Source organism: Salarias fasciatus (genome assembly GCF_902148845.1).
Source record: "Salarias fasciatus chromosome 7 unlocalized genomic scaffold, fSalaFa1.1 super_scaffold_4, whole genome shotgun sequence".
NCBI classification, from domain to species: domain Eukaryota; kingdom Metazoa; phylum Chordata; class Actinopteri; order Blenniiformes; family Blenniidae; genus Salarias; species Salarias fasciatus.
In genome coordinates this window covers 24,467,270-24,485,843 of record NW_021941229.1, presented here as the reverse complement: position 1 = coordinate 24,485,843, position 18,574 = coordinate 24,467,270, and the positions used below count along the sequence as shown (strand labels likewise).

At 43.0% G+C, this 18,574-nt stretch overlaps 1 protein-coding gene across 5 annotated transcripts in view; it reads right to left on the bottom strand.

Moving 5' to 3' along the window:
* rasgrf2a (Ras protein-specific guanine nucleotide-releasing factor 2a) overlaps positions 1-16,446 on the bottom strand; it is a 32,233-nt gene extending 15,787 nt beyond the window's left edge. For all 5 annotated transcript variants that reach the window (XM_030085352.1, XM_030085353.1, XM_030085354.1 and 2 more), the window contains exons 1-6: positions 15,943-16,446; positions 4,266-4,372; positions 2,518-2,665; positions 2,115-2,204; positions 1,185-1,438; positions 213-292 (exon numbers count right to left, since the gene is read on the bottom strand). In XM_030085352.1, coding sequence (XP_029941212.1) covers positions 213-292; positions 1,185-1,438; positions 2,115-2,204; positions 2,518-2,665; positions 4,266-4,372; positions 15,943-16,221 — 958 coding nt within the window. In that variant the 5' untranslated portion in view covers positions 16,222-16,446. The remainder of the gene's footprint in view (positions 1-212; positions 293-1,184; positions 1,439-2,114; positions 2,205-2,517; positions 2,666-4,265; positions 4,373-15,942) is intronic.
* Between the last annotated feature and the right edge of the window lie 2,128 nt (positions 16,447-18,574).

The following is an 18,574-nucleotide window of genomic DNA, read 5'->3' as shown; positions in this document are numbered from 1 at the left end:
TGAAGTTCTCATTGCATTTTCTGTTCCAAACTGAGATATTTGATCAAAAACAGGAAATTCACACGACTTCAGTCCACATCGATGCTCATTCCAGCTCTTTGTGGAAAACTTGGATCTTATAGTGTCGCAATCCGTGTGAAGCTTGTCTTTTGGGAGTGAAACATGCAGACTGCGTGATATACAGATGGAAAGGTGAGCTTTGCTGAACTCACCGAGGACCAGAGTGGGCCAGTTGGCGATGCGAGCCTTCAGGCCTTGGTGGAAGATCTCATGTAGAAACATGATCGTCTCACTGTCGAGCACAAGACCTCATTCTATTATTACAGAATCGACTGTTTGGCAACGGACCTGCGAAAATAACTCAACATCTGTTTGCATGTGGAATGATGAAAATAATAAACCTGCCATGTCCTGTCCTGGTTAGTGCGATATCTGCATGCGAGGCATTTAGGGAACACGTGTTCAAGTACAGCATCTGCTGAGAGGCTAAATGTGAGGCGTTCAGGAAACTCCTGTAAATTGAAACATCTGCCTTTGTCCTGCATGTCAGGGTAAAATGGGTAAAACATAGAATCTGCTGAAAAACGTGTTTGGCCCAAATCCACAAACTGCAGCATTATGTGCAGGTGAGGCATTCAGGGACATGTGGAAATTGCAGGAACATGTTTTAAGACGAATTAAATGAATTAAATGAATTTCTTATCTCAAGCATTTAACTCATGCAGGAGCCAGTGGACATACACTTCATGAGAGGTGTTCAGGAAATTTATCAGAAACAAATTAACATTAACTAACAAATTAACTAACAAATTAATGTATGTGATGCATTCATGGACCATATGTCAATCGAAGCAACTACTCATAGTCAGCATGTGAGGTATTTAAAGAACACAGTATCTACTAACAGTCTAAATGTGAGTTGTTATGGAAACCTTAGTAATTTTAAGCATTTCATGAATGAGTGAGAGGTGTCACAGCACCGACATACGCATAGGAGCTGTTCAGCAGATTTATCAACGAACTGCAGCATCAAGCATCTTTCTACAAGCGAGACATTCAGGATTTAGTATTAATTCGTAGTAAGAAGCGGAATATCGTCTCAGGAATTCCTTTGAATCGTAGAGTTTTACTACAAGTTCAACCTGAACCATCAAACTCAGTGTGACGGGAGCTCGGCGCTGCACCTGTTGAGGAAGATGCTGCTGACGTCGTCGTGGCTGATGGGGGGCTTCTTGGAGCTGGCGGCCATGCGCAGCGGCCGCAGGAAGCAGTTGACCAGGATGGAGAGCTGGTGGACGTACTCCGTCTCCGCCTCCACCATGGTGAAGACGATCTGGTTCCTCTTCCTCATGCTCTCGGCGTGAGGCGAGCAGATGTAGTCCTGGACGATGATCTTCCACTTCCTCCGGCAGAGCCAGCCACGCATGAAGCTCTGCACCTGCGGGACGTGAACGCACCACGCCCTTTGACCTTTCATTTCTAAGCCCCGGCTGTGCAACTGATTCTTAAAAATTTGGGGGTTTTACCATTTCATGAATCAGGCCTTGTGTGAGGCCTTCAGGAACATCGGTAAATTTCAACATTCATACACTCATTTAAGGTTTTTACAGGCTATAGTAAATAGCAACTATTTAATGCTTTTCTGAGGTGTTCAGGGACATCTGTAAATCGCAGAACTTACAGTATATTTGATGTTTGAGAGGTGTCTGGGAACAGCTCTAAATTGCAACTCTTTTATGCTCATGTGAGATGTTTAGGGGCATCTGTAAAATGCAGAACCTACAGTATATTTGATCTGTTTTTGAGGTGTTTGCTGAGATCTGTACATTGCAGTTCTTTTATACTCAAGTGAGGTGTTTAGGGACATCTGTAAAACCACAGAAACTACGGTGTACTTGATCAATTTGCGAGGTTTGTCAGGACTTCTGTTAATTGTAGATTTATCAACTTTACGTGATCTTGGTGGTTAAAAAGAAGCGATAATATATTCATATGAGGCGCTCAGAAGGGTCTGTAAATTGTACACATATTGTGCCTGTATGACGTTTTTTTTTTCTCTCATGTTTTTTTTTTGCGTTTCTTTGTTTGTTTGTTTTTTGCCATCCTCGGTTTACCTTCTTGATCTTCTTGATATCCGGGTCCTCCTCCTCCTGGTTGTTCTGGTACGGCCGCATCCTCTCCTTGGTTTTATTCAACACAACAATCTGCAACAACAACATCAACAGCCTCCACATGAGCGTCTGAAATATTCATCAGGCCGCTTAAAAAAAAGAAAGAAACGGAGCCGTGGCAGGAAGAGGGAGCGGCGGCGTCTGCAGCTCGCTGGAGTCCCGCTGCGCTTCGGCCTAAGTGCGTTTTCTCATCACGCCACAACAATCTGCAAGCTTTGATCTGCAGCTGAGGGCCGCCATGCATATGAGTGTGTGTGTGTGTGTGTGTGTGTGTGTGTGTGTGTGTGTGTGTGTGTGTGTGTGTGTGTGTGTGTGTGTGTGTGTGTGTGGAGGCGCTCACGCGCACCTCGGCTTTGAGCCTCTCGATCTCGGTGTCCTGGTCCTCCAGCTGAGTGCGCAGCTGATTGGCGGCGATCTTCTCGGTCTCCATGATCTGCACCAGGTGGATGTACTTCTGCATGAGGATCTCGCGCTCGATGATGACGTCCGAGTAGCTGAGAGACGACAGAACATCAAACACGTCAAACGCTGCAGAACTGGGTCAGTTCTGAAACCTTCTGGAGGGGAAACATTCAGTCCTGGAATTTTATCATAATATTAAAATTTTGCAAGAATGAAAGTGTTTCTGATTTAAAAAAAAAAAAAGGCAGCTGATCTATTTCCACTGCAAAATGTTCACTCGGCACGTCGACACATCTTTCCAGTAGGATGGAGCTCTACTGACCCAGATTATTTCACAGAGGGAAAACTGCGCTGTTGTTTTACAGTTTCATCTCCAGCAGTGTTTCCATTCAGACGCTGCTGTGAGTTTAAGTGAATGCGAACGTCCTAAAAGATTTCACAGGGTCGAAGCTTCAGTTTTAGTTGTGGATCTGATTCCAGGTGATGATCGGTAAAGGAAGGCTCCATCACAGTCCGAACGGAGGGGTTTGGACAAACTGGTGAAAACTTCAAAAACACCGATCAGCCGTAACATTTGATCCGGTTGGAGTTGGAGTTTCGACTCACGTTCACACGGCAGACTGATGGAGGTTATATTTAAAATGTTGTGTGAATGATCACGCAAAAGAAAAAAAATCAAATTTCAGCAACAAATCGGAATTGAGCACCAAGACCTGCAGTGTGAACGCAGCCACAAACAGCACCTACTAGTGGAGGGTCCTGCAAACTGCAGCGTTTTCAGCCTGAAACTTCTCTGAAACCAGCAGAAAAATGCTGCCGGTTCGGTTCCAGGACTGACGAGGCTAAACTCCTTCAGCTACGACCATCTTTGTGTAAAACTAACAGAAGGCTCGGAGAGAGGCAGCAGCTCTGCAACTGGCTTCTCAAAACTAATTCTACAATATTCTGTTAGAAAAAAGTCCAAGGAAGACAATGAAAACCACTCAGAGTTTTTGATGTTGCTCCATAGAGACGCTTGATGACAGTTGTCAACATTTGTCCCCAGAGTCTGAGAGCCTCATCTGATGCATCTTCCCCGTGTTATTTGCACATTTTGTCTCACATCTGAGCGAGTGTTGTTGTGTGTTTGCGCTCGCAGCGGTTCACATGTAGGTCACACTGGTGCCGTATCGCCGCGCTGGTTACATCACCGGCTGCATCTCCACCGCCGGTCCTGCACTGCTCTCCTCATGTGAAACCCGGTGAAAAAAAAATAAACACTAATACAACGGAGACAATGACCATGCAGAACCTCTGCATCGACTTATTTTAACCAAACCGTTTCGAAGCTGCTGCTGTTTCAGCAAGAATCATGATTTTGATGGGAATTCAATGAAGTTAGTTTTTATGGCAGGTCTTTAGGTGGATTTGATTTAACATGTAGAAGACAATGTAAGAGAGAACTGAAAGTAAAAGAGAAAGGACAAAAGAAGGTAGAAGACAAAAATGAGTAGAAAAACAAAAAAGGGAAGTGAAAAAAGGCAAAAATGAAGCAAAAGTCAAAATGAATAATAAAACGACAAAAAATACAGAACATTAAAAGAATGTAGATATATTAGGAAGAGAAGAAGATGGAGCAGAGAAAGGTGAAGAAGGAGAAACCAAGGAGGAAAAGTCTAAATCGTTGCGACTGGTGTGTTGTCTCCCCTTTACCTGGCCTGCTGGATGAACTCCACCCACTCGTTACAGTCCGACTCTTCTTCTGTCCGCAGCTCCAGAGGTTTCTGTCCATCGTGGCCAAAAACCACCAGGAAGTAGTGCTGCGTTCAGGGGAAAAGGAAAAGTAGGAGAGGTCAACATCTTCTGCCGCCTGCTATTTACTGTAAATCCCTCTGTGTCATTAAGAGGCTTTATAACCTGCAGTATCAGCTTCACCTAGAAACAGCTTCAGGGCCTTTTTTGTTACATAATTTGTATTAATGTAAACTAACTGGTTTTTCTGAGGCGCTGTAGCAGCTTTCTGTGGTCATACAGTGACCTCTCGTGGTCACAGATGGTATCAACTGTACATTTTGAGATGCAATTTTATTTTAAATATAAATAACATAAGAAGGCAAACACGTAAAATCCTGAAAATACGGTACATCACAATCTACGTGGGCAAAACATTTACTGTTACATTCTGGTCCATGATGTACCTTCCACAAATCGAACCACTTCATTCATTCATTTATTCTCTGAACACATTCATTCAGTTCATTAAAAAAAAGTAAAAAAAGCCAACACCTCACGCCATAGCCCCGCCCCCTGCTCCCTCTCAGCCAATCGCCTGCTAACTCACTCTTAAAGGTGCATTCAGGTAACCCAAAAGTGTAGGAAACTACAGAACATCATTAACTTTACACAACGTTAAAATAACAGCAGAGACGTTACGAACATGTTCCAAACGTCAAGCATACCTGAGCAAGGGAAAGAGGAGGACGAGGAGGAGAGGACAGAGGAGCCATGACCAATGCTAATGCTAATGCTAATGCTGAGCTAACGAACGAATTGAAAAAGAGGCTGTGGTGATTTATTTGGTGCTTTCAGGAGGACTGGATGTTCACATCCTTAAAGGAATACTCCACCCAAAAAACGATGTGGCCTCATTTTCTACTCACCCTCATGCTGAGAAACACTCTGGAGCACTTTTTTGACGCTTCAAATGCAGCTGGAGATGTTTGGGGATTTTCGTTGTCAACAAACAGGGACCGACAGAGCCCGACAGAAAAAATGGTCCATAAAGTCTACAAAACGTTCCCATTTTCCTTCATACTGCTCGTCCGCTGTAATCCAAGTGTCCTGAGCGCGTAACGTCCATAATTAATTCTTAACGAGGTCATTTAGTACATTTTAAGAGCCCAAACAGGGCGCTCTCGTACAGCTCCATTGCATGTCTGCACGCGCACCCTTAACTACGGAAGCCGCGGCAGACCAAGCCAGACGCTTGCGCGCTTTCAGCGACTACTTTTCTAAATTGCAAGCGTAGAAGAAGAAGTTCCGCTGTTTATATTCTGCTGTGAGTGACCGAGCTGTGGACAATCACAAAAGTGATTGGCTACTGTTTTAAAGCTTTGAATTCGGTGTCCTGCTGAAAGGGCACAAGCGTGTTGTTTGGTCTGCCGCGGCTTCCGTAGTTCAGGGTGCGCGTGCAGACATGCAATGGAGCTGTACGAGAGCGCACTGTTTGGGCTCTTAAAATGTACTAAATGACCTCGTTAAGAATTAATTAGGGACGTTACTCAGGCCACTTGGACTACAGCAGACGAGCAGTATGAAGGAAAATGGGAACGTTTTGTAGACTTGATGGACCGTTTTTTCTGTCGGGCTCTGTCGGTCCCTGTTTGTTGACCATGAAAATCCCCAAACATCTCCAACTGCATTTGAAATATCAAAAAAGTGCTCCAGAGTGTTTCTCAGCATGAGGGTGAGTAGAAAATGAGGCCAAATCGTTTTTTGGGTGGAGTATTCCTTTAATGTGACAAATTTCACTTTGACTGACAGGTGCTTATTCATGAAGAGTTCCTAGTTTAAGGTAAAGATCAGCAACTATCCGTCAATTCATTCATTAATTTCTTGTTTCCATTTTTTTTCTGCTCAAACTTCTCAAATCTCAGCTTTAGCAGGAAAAGCAGTTATGAACTGATTTTAAATTACCTTTTTTTAATCACTTTTCCATTCAAATGAGAACAAAAATCACCAGAAACATCATAGAACCGACAGTCATTGTTTCTATTTCCAGCTTCCTCGTGTCAGTTTCTGCCCGCCGCCCCTGAATCACCCCCGCAGCCTCCAAACAGCGCTCAGAGAAATATCAGATTATGGAAGCAGGTGATAATTAGGCCGTTTTGACTGATGTCTGTTTCAAAGAATAGAAGGGAAAAGCTTCAGCTCTGAAACTATTCAGGTACGGAGATGACAGCCGGCAGCATTCAACCTTCTTTAAGATGTTTTATTTATTGTTCATACATTTTAAATAAATACACTTTTACATGTGACATAAAACCCAGTGTGTAATGTGAGATGCAGCAACTTCACTTATTCATCAAACTCGCATTAATAACTTATTTTGCATATCTGCAATGAGCTTTATACAGAGATCATCACCGCAGTGAGCTAAGACTAAACGGTTAGCGGTCAACTCACATCTCACCGGGTAAAAATATCATTCATTGAGATAAATGTCAGGTTTTTCAGAGTTCTGACTGTGCTGCAGAATGTAGAAGTGAAATTAACAAGATAACAAACTAGCCTCATGTCGTCAAACACATTGTAATACCATTTTCTACCACAAGGTGGTGTCCCGAGTCAATGTGAAACCAGGTTGGTTTTTAGGCCACAACGAAGCAGAAGGAAGCAACAGACGACAAATAACAAAAATAACTCTATGAACTCTACGAACCTGTGCCCATCACACTGGTGAAAAAAATATATGAAATTTTCTTCTTTGAGAAACCCCAAAAAAGCCAAAATAACATTAAAATGCAGCATGAATTGGTTTGCTGAGAATTTTAACTGAAATGATCAAGCTAACAAACCTTCGACTACAAGGTAGTGTTGCGTTCTCAGTGAAAATGAAAAGGAGTCGACTCAAATAAACGCACCACTGCCACCAAATGGTCAATAGTGGTATTACACCAATCTCGCAAACTACCTTTGTCAGTTTGCTGATCAGCCAGTTGTGCTAACGTTTGCCAGTTGGAAGTTCCTGAGTGTTAAAACTTGAGTTTTTCTTTCATCAAAAAGGATTTCTAAGAGGTTTTTTTCCCTCCCTTCTCCAGAATAAATAGAATTCGGCCTTGTAGATATAACTTGTCGAATCTGATTGGAAACATACAGCCAAAAAGCTTTTCCCTGCAAATCAGGAGAACCTCCAGTTGAGCAGCGCTGTGTCAGGGTCACACCATCCTTTACTGTCAAAACTTCTGCAGCCAGCTCATCTTCACAGCATCACATCAAAACACCCTAACCCCCCCACAAAGCTCACAGCAAACAGCGACCAGAGGAAATGACCACCGCCAGCAGACCTGACGGAGCCGGGTTCAGGCTGGATCCCAGGAGAAGTTGTGCCGCTTCGCAGAGACGCACTCAGCAGCGACGGCTGATAGATTCAAACTCATGTTTACATGTGTAAACGGATAATCTGCATGTGAGGCTAAAAAAAGACAGCGTTCGGGGTCAGAAGTGATATAATGTGACGCTGGATGTTTATCTGGGTCAACAAAAATAACACAGAAAGGAAATGAAAAAGTCAAAATGTGTCAGGGGAAAAAGCCCAAAATGTAAATTTTAAACATGTGCATGAAATGAACAGATGGAGGGCCGACCCTTCCGGTCTCTAATAAAGATGGGATTTCCCCTTTTGTTGAATTTGTTTCAAACATAGAGGAGGGGGTAAAAGCCGTCATACTTCTGAAGCGATTCAAATCGTGTGACATGCCTCAGAAATTGTAAAGTAAAGGCAGCATCCAGGTTAAATGCCGTTTATCCTCGCAATACCACTGCCCACCACCAGGTGGGGTCATGAGTCCCTTTAGGATCACAGAGGCAGCAGAAAACAGGCGTCCACACAAAAATAACACAGCGACTGAAGCTTTGACCAAACCTTAAGGTCCAAACGACGACCAAAACCAAATTCAAAGACATGTTGACATGTCGGTATTTCAGATAATCTGAAATAAAGACGTTCTAAAATAAAGACAGTTTGGGGTCATAAACGACACGTGTGTCTGGATCTTTATCTGGGTCAACAAAAATAACACAGAAAGGAAAAGAAAGTCTAAAATTATGTCAGAAAGAGAGGAAAAAAGTGATTTTTCTGTCCTCACGTGCAGATTTGAATGTTAGATAAACTCTGAACTCACTCTCACCCAGCTGTTATCGCCCCACTTTGGAAGCTTGATTCAGCACCACACACCCTGTTTCTCACTTCAGAGGTTGTTGCTGTTAATATTGAGCAGAACGATGTATAGATTAAGAGAATTATTCATGCCTCCACTGTAATATTCAGTATCAAGGCTCAACAGGGACCTATGTGTATTTTCTATCTGCATTCAGAGCAAACACATTATTTAAAAAATAAAAAGACAGTGTTTTAAACATTAACGGTTGTCAATGCTCGCCGGTGTTTTCCTCATCGTGACACTTCACTGAGACACACAAACACACAAAAGCAACCATGTGGGTTTTTTTTTTTAATGGACTAAAAGCTGAATATATTAACGTTACATTAATATTTGATGATTCTCCCGGTTGTTCTCCTAATTGGGAGTCATTATGTTTTCATGATGAGCGCCGGGCCTCCATCGCTCCGCCGGGCTGAGAGGACGGAGAGCAGGTCCGTATCGTAATGATGTAACCACGAGCGGGTGAGAGACACTCGCTAGCGTGTGCCGGCCACAGACCAGAGAGGCTTAAGGGCTTGTGTGTGTGTGTGTGTGTGTGTGTCGGGGGGGTTGGGAGGGTTTACATAACCGTGGAGGCTTGTACAGCTTCTTGCATTGCTAATGCGGCTTCCCCGACCGCGAGCCGGGTTTAAGCTGGAGGATAACAATGAGGGAGAAAGACAGACGATTAAACTCCGCGTCGGCGCCCAACTTCGCGTTGGTTGCATCATCCCGGCCCGCGGCGCGAGCGGCGTCCTCCGTCCCGGTCGAGCAAGGGCCCACCTTTGCCGCCCTGCACTGTGCAGAGCGGTCGTGCCACTTGGGTCATCCTCCGCCGCCACGCGGTGGGAAGTCACCGCCACGCATCCACCTGGATGGTCCCACGTCATCCTACGCCGCCCTACCCCGGCCCACGTCCCAGCATTCTGCGTTAAAGCTGCGTTCCCATGATGCATCACTGCTGTGTTCCCAACTGCTTTACCGAGAGCTGCTACAAAAACTGCTTTGGTGCTCATATTCTTTAGTATTTGCTCATTTTGAAGTCAATTTTCACCATTTTATGGTCTATTTAAATCTTTTAGAGCTCTTCTCTCATCCTGTTATATTTTATTTATTATACTTTAATTTTATTTTAAGTTTTAACCAATTTTCCATCATCTTTCATCACCGTTTTATTACGAGATGATTTCAAACAACCACACAGTATCTATGTTTTCCCAATTTGTCGATATTTGTTTGCATTTTTTCCTGGATAAAAGCACCCGTTTAATTCCTGCCGCTGGTTTTCTACTTCTCTCCGTTTCATAAGCTCTTTTTTAGCTCCCAGTCGGGACTGAAATCGCCACATTAATCCCGCGAGTGCATCCAGCTTAGCGGACGGCGGCGGCGAAGTTAGAAAACTTTATTTTTTCAAGATTAACGTGTTCGATATGTTGAAAGTCGACATTCTGCGTCTTTATGACAAAACCCCGATGAGCGCGACGTCTGTGGAGCTCGCTCTATAGATCTTCTTATAGAAAAGCCAGCGGGATGCTGGAGGCTCGGAGTCACGGCCGCCGCAGGTTCTGCTTCACGTGTTAAAGGGATGAAATATTCAGTTTGTAGAAACCCGAACAAAACGCCATTTAAATGTGTTCAATGTTAATTTGTGATGTTTGTTTTGTGGTCTTTCATTATTTTGTGATTGATCTCTTTCCACATGTGGTTTATTTACTGGTCGATTTTTGTCCTCTAAAGTTTTACTGTTAACTTCATGTTGTTTATGTCCAGATTTTTTTTTGGACTAAATCTCCTGTTATTTCAGTCGGTTTCTAATTGTTGGCACTTAATGATCACTTTCATCATTTATTCTGTCTTCTGTCATCTTATGATTTGCAGCTTTTTTAGTTATTTAGTTTTTAGGGTCTAGTTACGTCTTAAAAAAACAAAACAAAACATTTAGTTTGGTTTATTGCCTGTTTTTGGGTCATCTTGTCTTATTAGTGGTATAATTTAGTTCATTTCTGTCCGTTTCTAATACTGTACGATCCATTTACTTTATTACTTACATTTGATCGTGGTTTTTTTTTTTTTACATTTCTAGGAATAATCACATAATTTTTAAAACCATTTTCTATTCTGCTTTGTAAATTTGCCGAGTTTTGGTCATTTTATGTTCCTATTCCCTTTCATTTATTTTCAAGAAATTTGTGATTTAATTGCTTTCTGTCACGTTCTGCTCTTATTTGGAACATAATTGCTTATTTCGATATGTTTTTTTTTTTTGTTAGATTTTGTTAATTTGTGGTTAATTTCGTGAGTTTCTGGTAAACCTTTTCATTTTGGACTTCTTGTCATAGGATGTTAGCTTGTTAAATTTGTGCCGTTTTTGTTGTCCCTGTGAGTGTTTTTCTATAGTTTTTTTTTATTATTATTATTATTAAGAGGCTCTGAAAAAAGATTAATAATCTCATCAGTTTCCAAACATAATCTGGAAGAATTAAAACACCTTTCACATCTGGGTTTACAAGAGAGGATGGGAAGTTCTGCAGAATTTGCTCAATAAGTTGAGTTTATTACTAGTGTCTCAGGTTAAGTCATGCTCACAGAAAAGAAACTAGTCCAGATTCTCCAGGACCAGGACCAGAGAGTCTGACCTGGAACCAGGACCAGGACCAAGTCCAGGAGAACCAGGCCCTCTGGAGGAGAACCTTGTTCTTATTGTCCGTCTCCTGTGGATGTGAACTCAGTTACAGCTGTTCAGAAAAGTTGCGTTTCCCCGCCCGTTTCCACGGAAACGGAGCGTCGTTTACCTCTCGGCACTCAAAGCGAGACCAAAGTTTTCCGTGTTCACTCGAAGACATTATCGTGTAAACTGGTTTAAATATGCACATCAGTATGGGGATTTTCCACACACTCCTGAGAAACAACAGACGGATCAGTGTGTGTGTGTGTGTGTGTGTGTGTGTGTGTGTGTGTGTGTGTGTGTGAGTGTGTGTGTGAGTGTGTGGTGTTCAGACTGTGGGCTGCAGGCTACAGGACCAGCTAGCACGCTATTCTTAGCGGGACACAGCCGCCTCCCACACGTCCGACACGGACAGACCCCCCACCCCACCCCTCCAACCGTCACCTGGTCGCCATGGAAACACGCCAGTGGGCCAGGTGGGCCGTCTGAGGAGGCTGAAGCCACCGATCCGGTCTCTCCGGGGAGGAAACGTTTCAGGAGACGCCCGATATTCACATCTCAGGAAATATAATTAATTCATAGCAGAAAAGATGCCGTTGTACGTTTTCCTGCATATTACTTATTCAAGAACAGACAAAATAAAACAACAATCTCATATAAATCTCTCATCTTTACACGCATGAAGCTCCCAATAACATAATTATTACATTACTTACTGTTTGATATAAATTGGATATAAAATTAGGCTTTATCACATTCAAAATAGCCAAAAGAACACCAAAATTATTGTTGTGTATTTTGTTATTATGGGATGTTACACAGACATTTATGGATTGACAAAATATTGATACGACCTTTGCTCTTGTCTCACTGTGCATCAGTTCAAGACGTGAAGAGCATCACAGTTTCAGTTACTGAAGTTACCTGAAGTTACTGACTTTAGCAAGTTTACGTAACAAAGAAACAACCTTCACGGGCAAACCAACACACACACACACACACACACACACACACACGTCCTTCGTTCAGCCGAGCTTTCAGCTTAAATATTTCTACTTCATTACTCTGTAATCACAGCGATGAATTTTAATCTGACCCAGTGTTGTTGGTATTTATTTGCCTGTTCGCCTCCTCTGGCTCTAATCTCATTACCGCGGTGCGTTCACTGACCACCGCACAGGGTCGGGACGTTTCGTCGGCTCCATGCAAATGAAACACTTCACGAAACGATTGACAGGAACACTGATTTAATGAGGAAGAGCAACTTGAAAAATCTGCATCATTTTTGAGTTTCAGAGACGTTCGTCATTTCAGATGTTTTCGTGCTGATCTATACATTTCTATATATTTCTATATGTGTGTTTGCAGCTTTTGCAGTGAAGACGGGGTAGAATGCGGCTCGTTGTGATTCCACTGATCACAGCGCTGCTGATGAATGAGGCTACTGTGGCGGAGGCCGGCGATTGGATGAATGGCGAGTGCCGTTCACATCAAACAGGAGGAGTTCTGAATGGGAGCAGAAGCTTTGATGTCCTCTGATGTTGGACCGAGACGGTTGTCCATCAGAAACCTGCGGGACGCCGGCGCCCGCCATCAGGAGATCAAACAGGAACGCTTCCGTCCTCAACCTGCTTCTGGATGCTTTCCATTCTCCGCAGCGCATTAAAGGTGCTGTAGGCAGGATTTTGCTAGTCAATGCTAATTTTTCTGTGTTTTCTTTGCATTAAATGTTAGAGTATCCATTGATAATCCTTTAGGAGTGTAGCATAATTGCACTACTGCCAGGGTGCAGCGTTTCCATCTGTCTCTGTTCTGAGCTGAAAAGGAATCTCGACAGCTCCAGGTATCTTTGACCAATCAGAGAAGCCCATGAGGCTCTAACCGTGATTGGTCGAGGGGCGATCGTCGCACGTTCTTTTGGGAGGGGCTTAACTTGTGTAAGGGCGTGATGTCAGAGAAAACAGGACAGGATTGGCTGTGCTGGGTTTCAAATCGCCATCCTTGTTGGGTCAAATCGCCATCTTGCTTAGGTAACCCTAAGCAAGATGGCGGAGATGCGGAATCCTTCCTACAGCACCTTTAAGGAAAAATCCAAATCTGCTTTCTTTTCTTCTTTTTTAAATTAAATGTATGCATTTTATTTAGGTTTCTATAAACGGATTAAAGATTTAAATACATTTTTTCAACAATTCAATGAAAAACTACAACAGGGTTAGACCTGTGGTGTGCCTCAGGGTGCAATTCTGGGTCCCATTTGTTATCTATAAGCCTTTATTTATTCTGGGATTAATAAAGAACTCTATACTCTCTAACTTTAACTTTAGCCAAACTTACATCAGTTAGAGGGAGGAAAGATGCTCTACACTCTTTTTATTCCCCTATAAATCCAAATAAAGACTAATTCCTCTCTAAAATGACCATGTAAACGCTAGAAAACTTTATTTGGAATTAAGTTTAAATCCGAATAGACCGGTGGTTTTTTCTTCTTTGGAAGCAGAACTATATGCTACTTGGGTGCAACTTCATTCTGGTAGTTCTGTGCACGCTCCGTGTGAATTTTCACGTGTTGCAATTTTCCAAGATGGCGGCCCGCAGCCCACGTTTTGACTCGTATGGAGATGATTTATTTAACGGCAGCTTTAAGAGAATTGGATATAATGAAACGAGTGGATCGACGGGCGCTTGGCAACGCGGACTTTGTCAAAGCTGTGGTGTCGAAGTCAATCGAGAAAGAAAGTCGAGAAAAAACCTTGTTTACTTCCGGGAGACATCAGTACTTCAGGGCCGGCCCGTCCAATCAGAACGCTCCGCAGACCCCGGCGGGAGAGAGGATCTAATCCGTCATTTTTCCCCATGTAAACATGACACTTAATTCAGAATAAACCCAATTCCTAATTAAAAACATCATGTAAGCACACTAAATCTGTACGACAGTGGCGGAAGATGCTCTATAATCTGGGTGTTATTCATGATACAACAGCTGAGGTTTAGGTGCATCTTGATCTCGTGGTTTATTCCCACACTGAGCTTCAGCTCGTTGTTTCCACTCTGAAAGCTGTGAAGAACTGCTTCACGTTTTCGCCGCTAAAAACAGACGGTGTGATTCACAGGAAGCAGCAAGGTGACAGATTCACCTGCAGATCAGCCGATGCCGTCAACAACCTGCAGCCAACAGGCGGAGACCTTCAGGAACTCTGTGATGAAGGAACTTCACTGCCAGCAGCAGAAAAAAGAATGTGGGTCATTTAAATTTAGCTTTATAGATCAAATATTAGGAGAAGTCACATTACTGGCACTGAAATGCAAAATGTTAGGGATGAAATCTTCCTCTTAAAACAGCTTTAACTCAGCTGTAATGTTATTTTCTTCACCGTCTCTGACGACTCGCTCACCAGACAAAGATATCAAGTGAAAATGGAAAAACCTTTAGGGTGCCAGTTGTGTTTCGGTGCTCTTTGAAAACGCTCTGACCTTGTCCTTGAGGAAAAAAATGCAACTTTTCTTATCTTTCCATGAAAATTCACCTACATTTTTAAAAGAAGGGAAACTGAAGTCAAACCTAAACAAAAAGGAGCGTCTTTCAGTTTAGATCAAACTGTTCAAATCCACTGCTAAAGAAGAAAAACTGCTGCACAAATACAGTGAAATTAAATTCATCTGGTTAAATACATGAAAAACTATTTTATTGTTTATAAAAAAAAAACTGTTTTGGTATTTATAATCTTTTTCTTCACCTGTTGAAGCCTGACCCCTTCTCAAACTTTCATTTGTCCATGAAAAACGCTTGAAATCTAAACGTTTCGAGCATCTTTTGTAGTTTCTATTAGTGCTGTTTGACTGTGAAGCATCAGAACTTTATTGAAAAGCTTCATAAAAACTGAAGAGCTCACTATCACAGTAACCCACTGACTGTAATCTGACAAAACGCTGATTAGAATAAAATGAATTAATGATACGTTTAGATTATTCTGAGAAAGGTTACTTGTACTTTATTTCCAAGGTAACAGTGATGGGAAGATCTGATGGATACGAGGAGTAAAATAGAGAAACGTTGCTCCTGTGCTGAGAGCATTTGCTTCGCCGAGTGCAGAAATCAGAAAGTGTGGAGAAGCCAGGCTGAATTAAAGGTCTGATTTTCCATTGTGGCTACTTAGTGAGAAACCATCCAGCCAGCAGCGTCAATAATGAGCCGTACAACACAAACTGAGCTTCCAACACTCACATGAGACAGAATCAAGCAGTCAATAAAAAGAGAAATGCTGAGAAAAGTGAAACACTCTTAGAATCTGTAAAACTGTGATACACTATTATTATTCAAACATAAAAATATTTGGCACACAGATATTTGAGGGGTTATTGTGTCAGGTCAAAAGCTAAAATCCTCCCTTTTCTTCTATTTTGCAACTGTGTTTGATCATTTTAGCATGCTTTTGATTTACATCTCGTTTGTGTTCATTTGCATCACATTTTAGTAACTTTGCATCTCTGTGTTCATTATGCCTCAACATTGAGGTTACTGATTCTCTCTCCTCTCATTTTCATCTTGTTCTGGTCATTTTACATTAACTGGAATCTTTTCACTCTAGTATTTTCATTGTTCATCAGATTTAGGTCATTTTCATACCTTTCATTGACCAGTCATCCAACCACTTAACCGCAATTATCATTCACTTTCATCATTTTTTTCTCCTTAAAAAAAATAAATTTTAATACTGACAGAAACATTTGTAAGCTGATTTTAACTTGAGTAGAAAAGTTCAAACGACTAAAAGTCAGAGAGGTGTGGCTGAACTCTCCTCACCTGCTGTTTCTCCATCGGCTCCTTGCTGACCGCGGACACCTTGGGCGCCGGCGCGCGCTCGCACGTGCATCCCTCCAGCAGGTAGATGCCGGAGGGCCTCGTGCTCTGCTCGTTCTCGAAGTAGAAGAGCACGTTCTGGTAGAGCGCGAAGTACTTCTCGGCCCAGCGGCTGTTCTCCGTGGTCTTCTTGCTCAGGAAGCCGCGCTTGGTTCCCTCTTTGCGCGCGACCCCGGACAGGTAGAGCGCGTGGCCCTCGTTGTAACGCACGCTCTTCTGCATGTTACGCCGATATTCCTCTTTATTCTTGGTTATTATTTTTAATTTTTTTGGTTTATCTCCGACTTCAGAGCGGAGCCCTCACATCGCTCCGGTGGCGTTTAGCTCACGCGCGCCGCGGTGAACGCGGTGAACATGTCGGTCTGCGCGAGGCGGTAATCCGGGCTTATACCATGGTCGGAAAAGTTGGAGCGTCCGCGGCGCAGCGCGCATCGGCCTCCGCACACCGGGGCGGCCCCCCCCCGTCCCGCCTCACCACGGCTCCATGACGGGAACTCGGTCCAGAACTTTCCCCGCGCGCGCCGGGGCTCCTCTGCACGGCACGGAACGCGTCGCGCGGCCGCAACAGACCCGCGGGACAGACGGCGAAAACGGAATCACGGCGGAGATCAGCGCTAATCGGCTTTGACACCAACTTAAAGAGACAGGTCGCTGCAGCCGCGCCGCGCGCGCTGCTGTCTGTCTGTCTGTCTGTCTGCACCCGCTGCGCACGAGGCGCACCGCTTCCCCCGTGCGCGCGTGAGCGGCGGCAGGACCCGGGTGAAGGGGGCAGAGAGGAGCAGGAGGTGTTTCTAATGAAGGTTTAGAGGCTGCAGGTGTGGAGTTTGCACATTCTCCCTGTACATGTTTTTCCAAAAACACGCACGTGAGGGTAATTTGTGGTTTGGTTTACTTTTTTGTTTGTTTGTTTGTTTGTTTGTTTGTTTGTTTGTTTGTTTGTTTGTTTGTTTGTTTGTTTGGTTTGACCGCAGCGCTCCAGACATTTACATACATCTGTCTCTGAGAGTGTTTCACTGCAGCGGCTGCCAGGTGGAAAAAAAGCAGAAGTTTCTATTTGTGTGAAGCGCTGATGTGCATCAGGAGGGCAAACAGATGGACTCGATCAAGCTTTCTGATTGGCTGAGGACAGCAGGGAGACAGCGGATACAGTCTGACTCCAATAGGCTGAAAATAGTTCATTATTTAAATCTAACAAAATGGATGCATCCGATTTCAACTAAATTATTTTCATTGTGAGAAAAAAAATCAAATAAAACATGAAATGTTTTTGACATCAGCTCCTTCATATGACGTCTCCTTTTTACTTACAGCATCAGTTTGCAGTACAGAGTGCATGCATTTAAAGTGGACTAAAACTTTAAGTGAACGGTAATCTAAAGAAGAAGGGTTTAAGCTGCTTTTTACACAAGAACACAACTTTATGTGGAGCTGATTGTATTAAAACCTGCATGTTTAAGAGTGTTGGGGGGGTGGAGGGGGGTGGAGGGGGATAAACCCTGAGAGACCTCCCTGTGACCTCCAGCTGGACATGAGTGAAAAAGAAACCATGAAACAGTAAAACACTCCCGGTTTTTACACACACACACACACACACACACACACACACACACACACACACACACACACACACACACACCACTGCCTCAGGAGACACAGAGAGACAGAGAGCAGCCGCTCCATTATATAAATGCCAATACTGGGTTCAGCTGACTCTACATATTTCTGGACTGTAAGTTGCACTTTTTCTTTCTTTTTTTTAAGTTACTTGTTTCCTCTATCAAACTCAGCATTCTGGTAATATTAGAACTAATAGATACAGCTTTGTGTTCTCAGGAGTTGTTGTGGGAGACAGGAGGAGTCTGGGAGCTGGAGGGAGTCAGACTGACTCTTTCGTTTGTTTCAGAAGTCAAGGCTGAATCTGCAACATGATTCTGGATTAAAACCTCCACAGCGTGTGAGAGCTGAGGAGAGCGTGAGGAGTTTGATCCATTTCCTGATGGAAATCACAGAATGACGTGTTGTGGAATTTAGCCGAAACATTGTGTGAACAGACCTGAGACTGTGAAGGACGATCAAACCCAGCAAAAACCCAGCCACGATATTTTGTTTTGTTCTCATCTGAGAAACTCACAAAAATGAAGGAAAAAATAATTATTTCAGTCAGATTTAGAGAAATATTTATAAAAAGAACAAAAAAAATTACACTGTAGAGACATTTATAATGTTTCTGTTGTTTAATCTTGATGATGAACTTGAGAAAACACTTCTTCATTTATCTGTTTTTTTTTTCCTTTTTTCTATAACTTGCACAGAGCAGAGCGTGATGGGTGGTCCTGGGTGGGGCCATAAGGGGCTTTAATACACACACACACACTCTCTCATCTGTAGATGTATCCAGAGGATTACTGAGGATTACTATTACTGTCTGCTACACACTAATCACACAATAAAACTCACTGCCAGCTCCTTTCTTTCTCACTCTAAACTCAGGGTTTTTTTCCCTGCTTTGTGCTTTAATGTAGATTATAATTCTACTAGTAGTGATAATGTGATAATCTAAATCTTGGGTGAATTA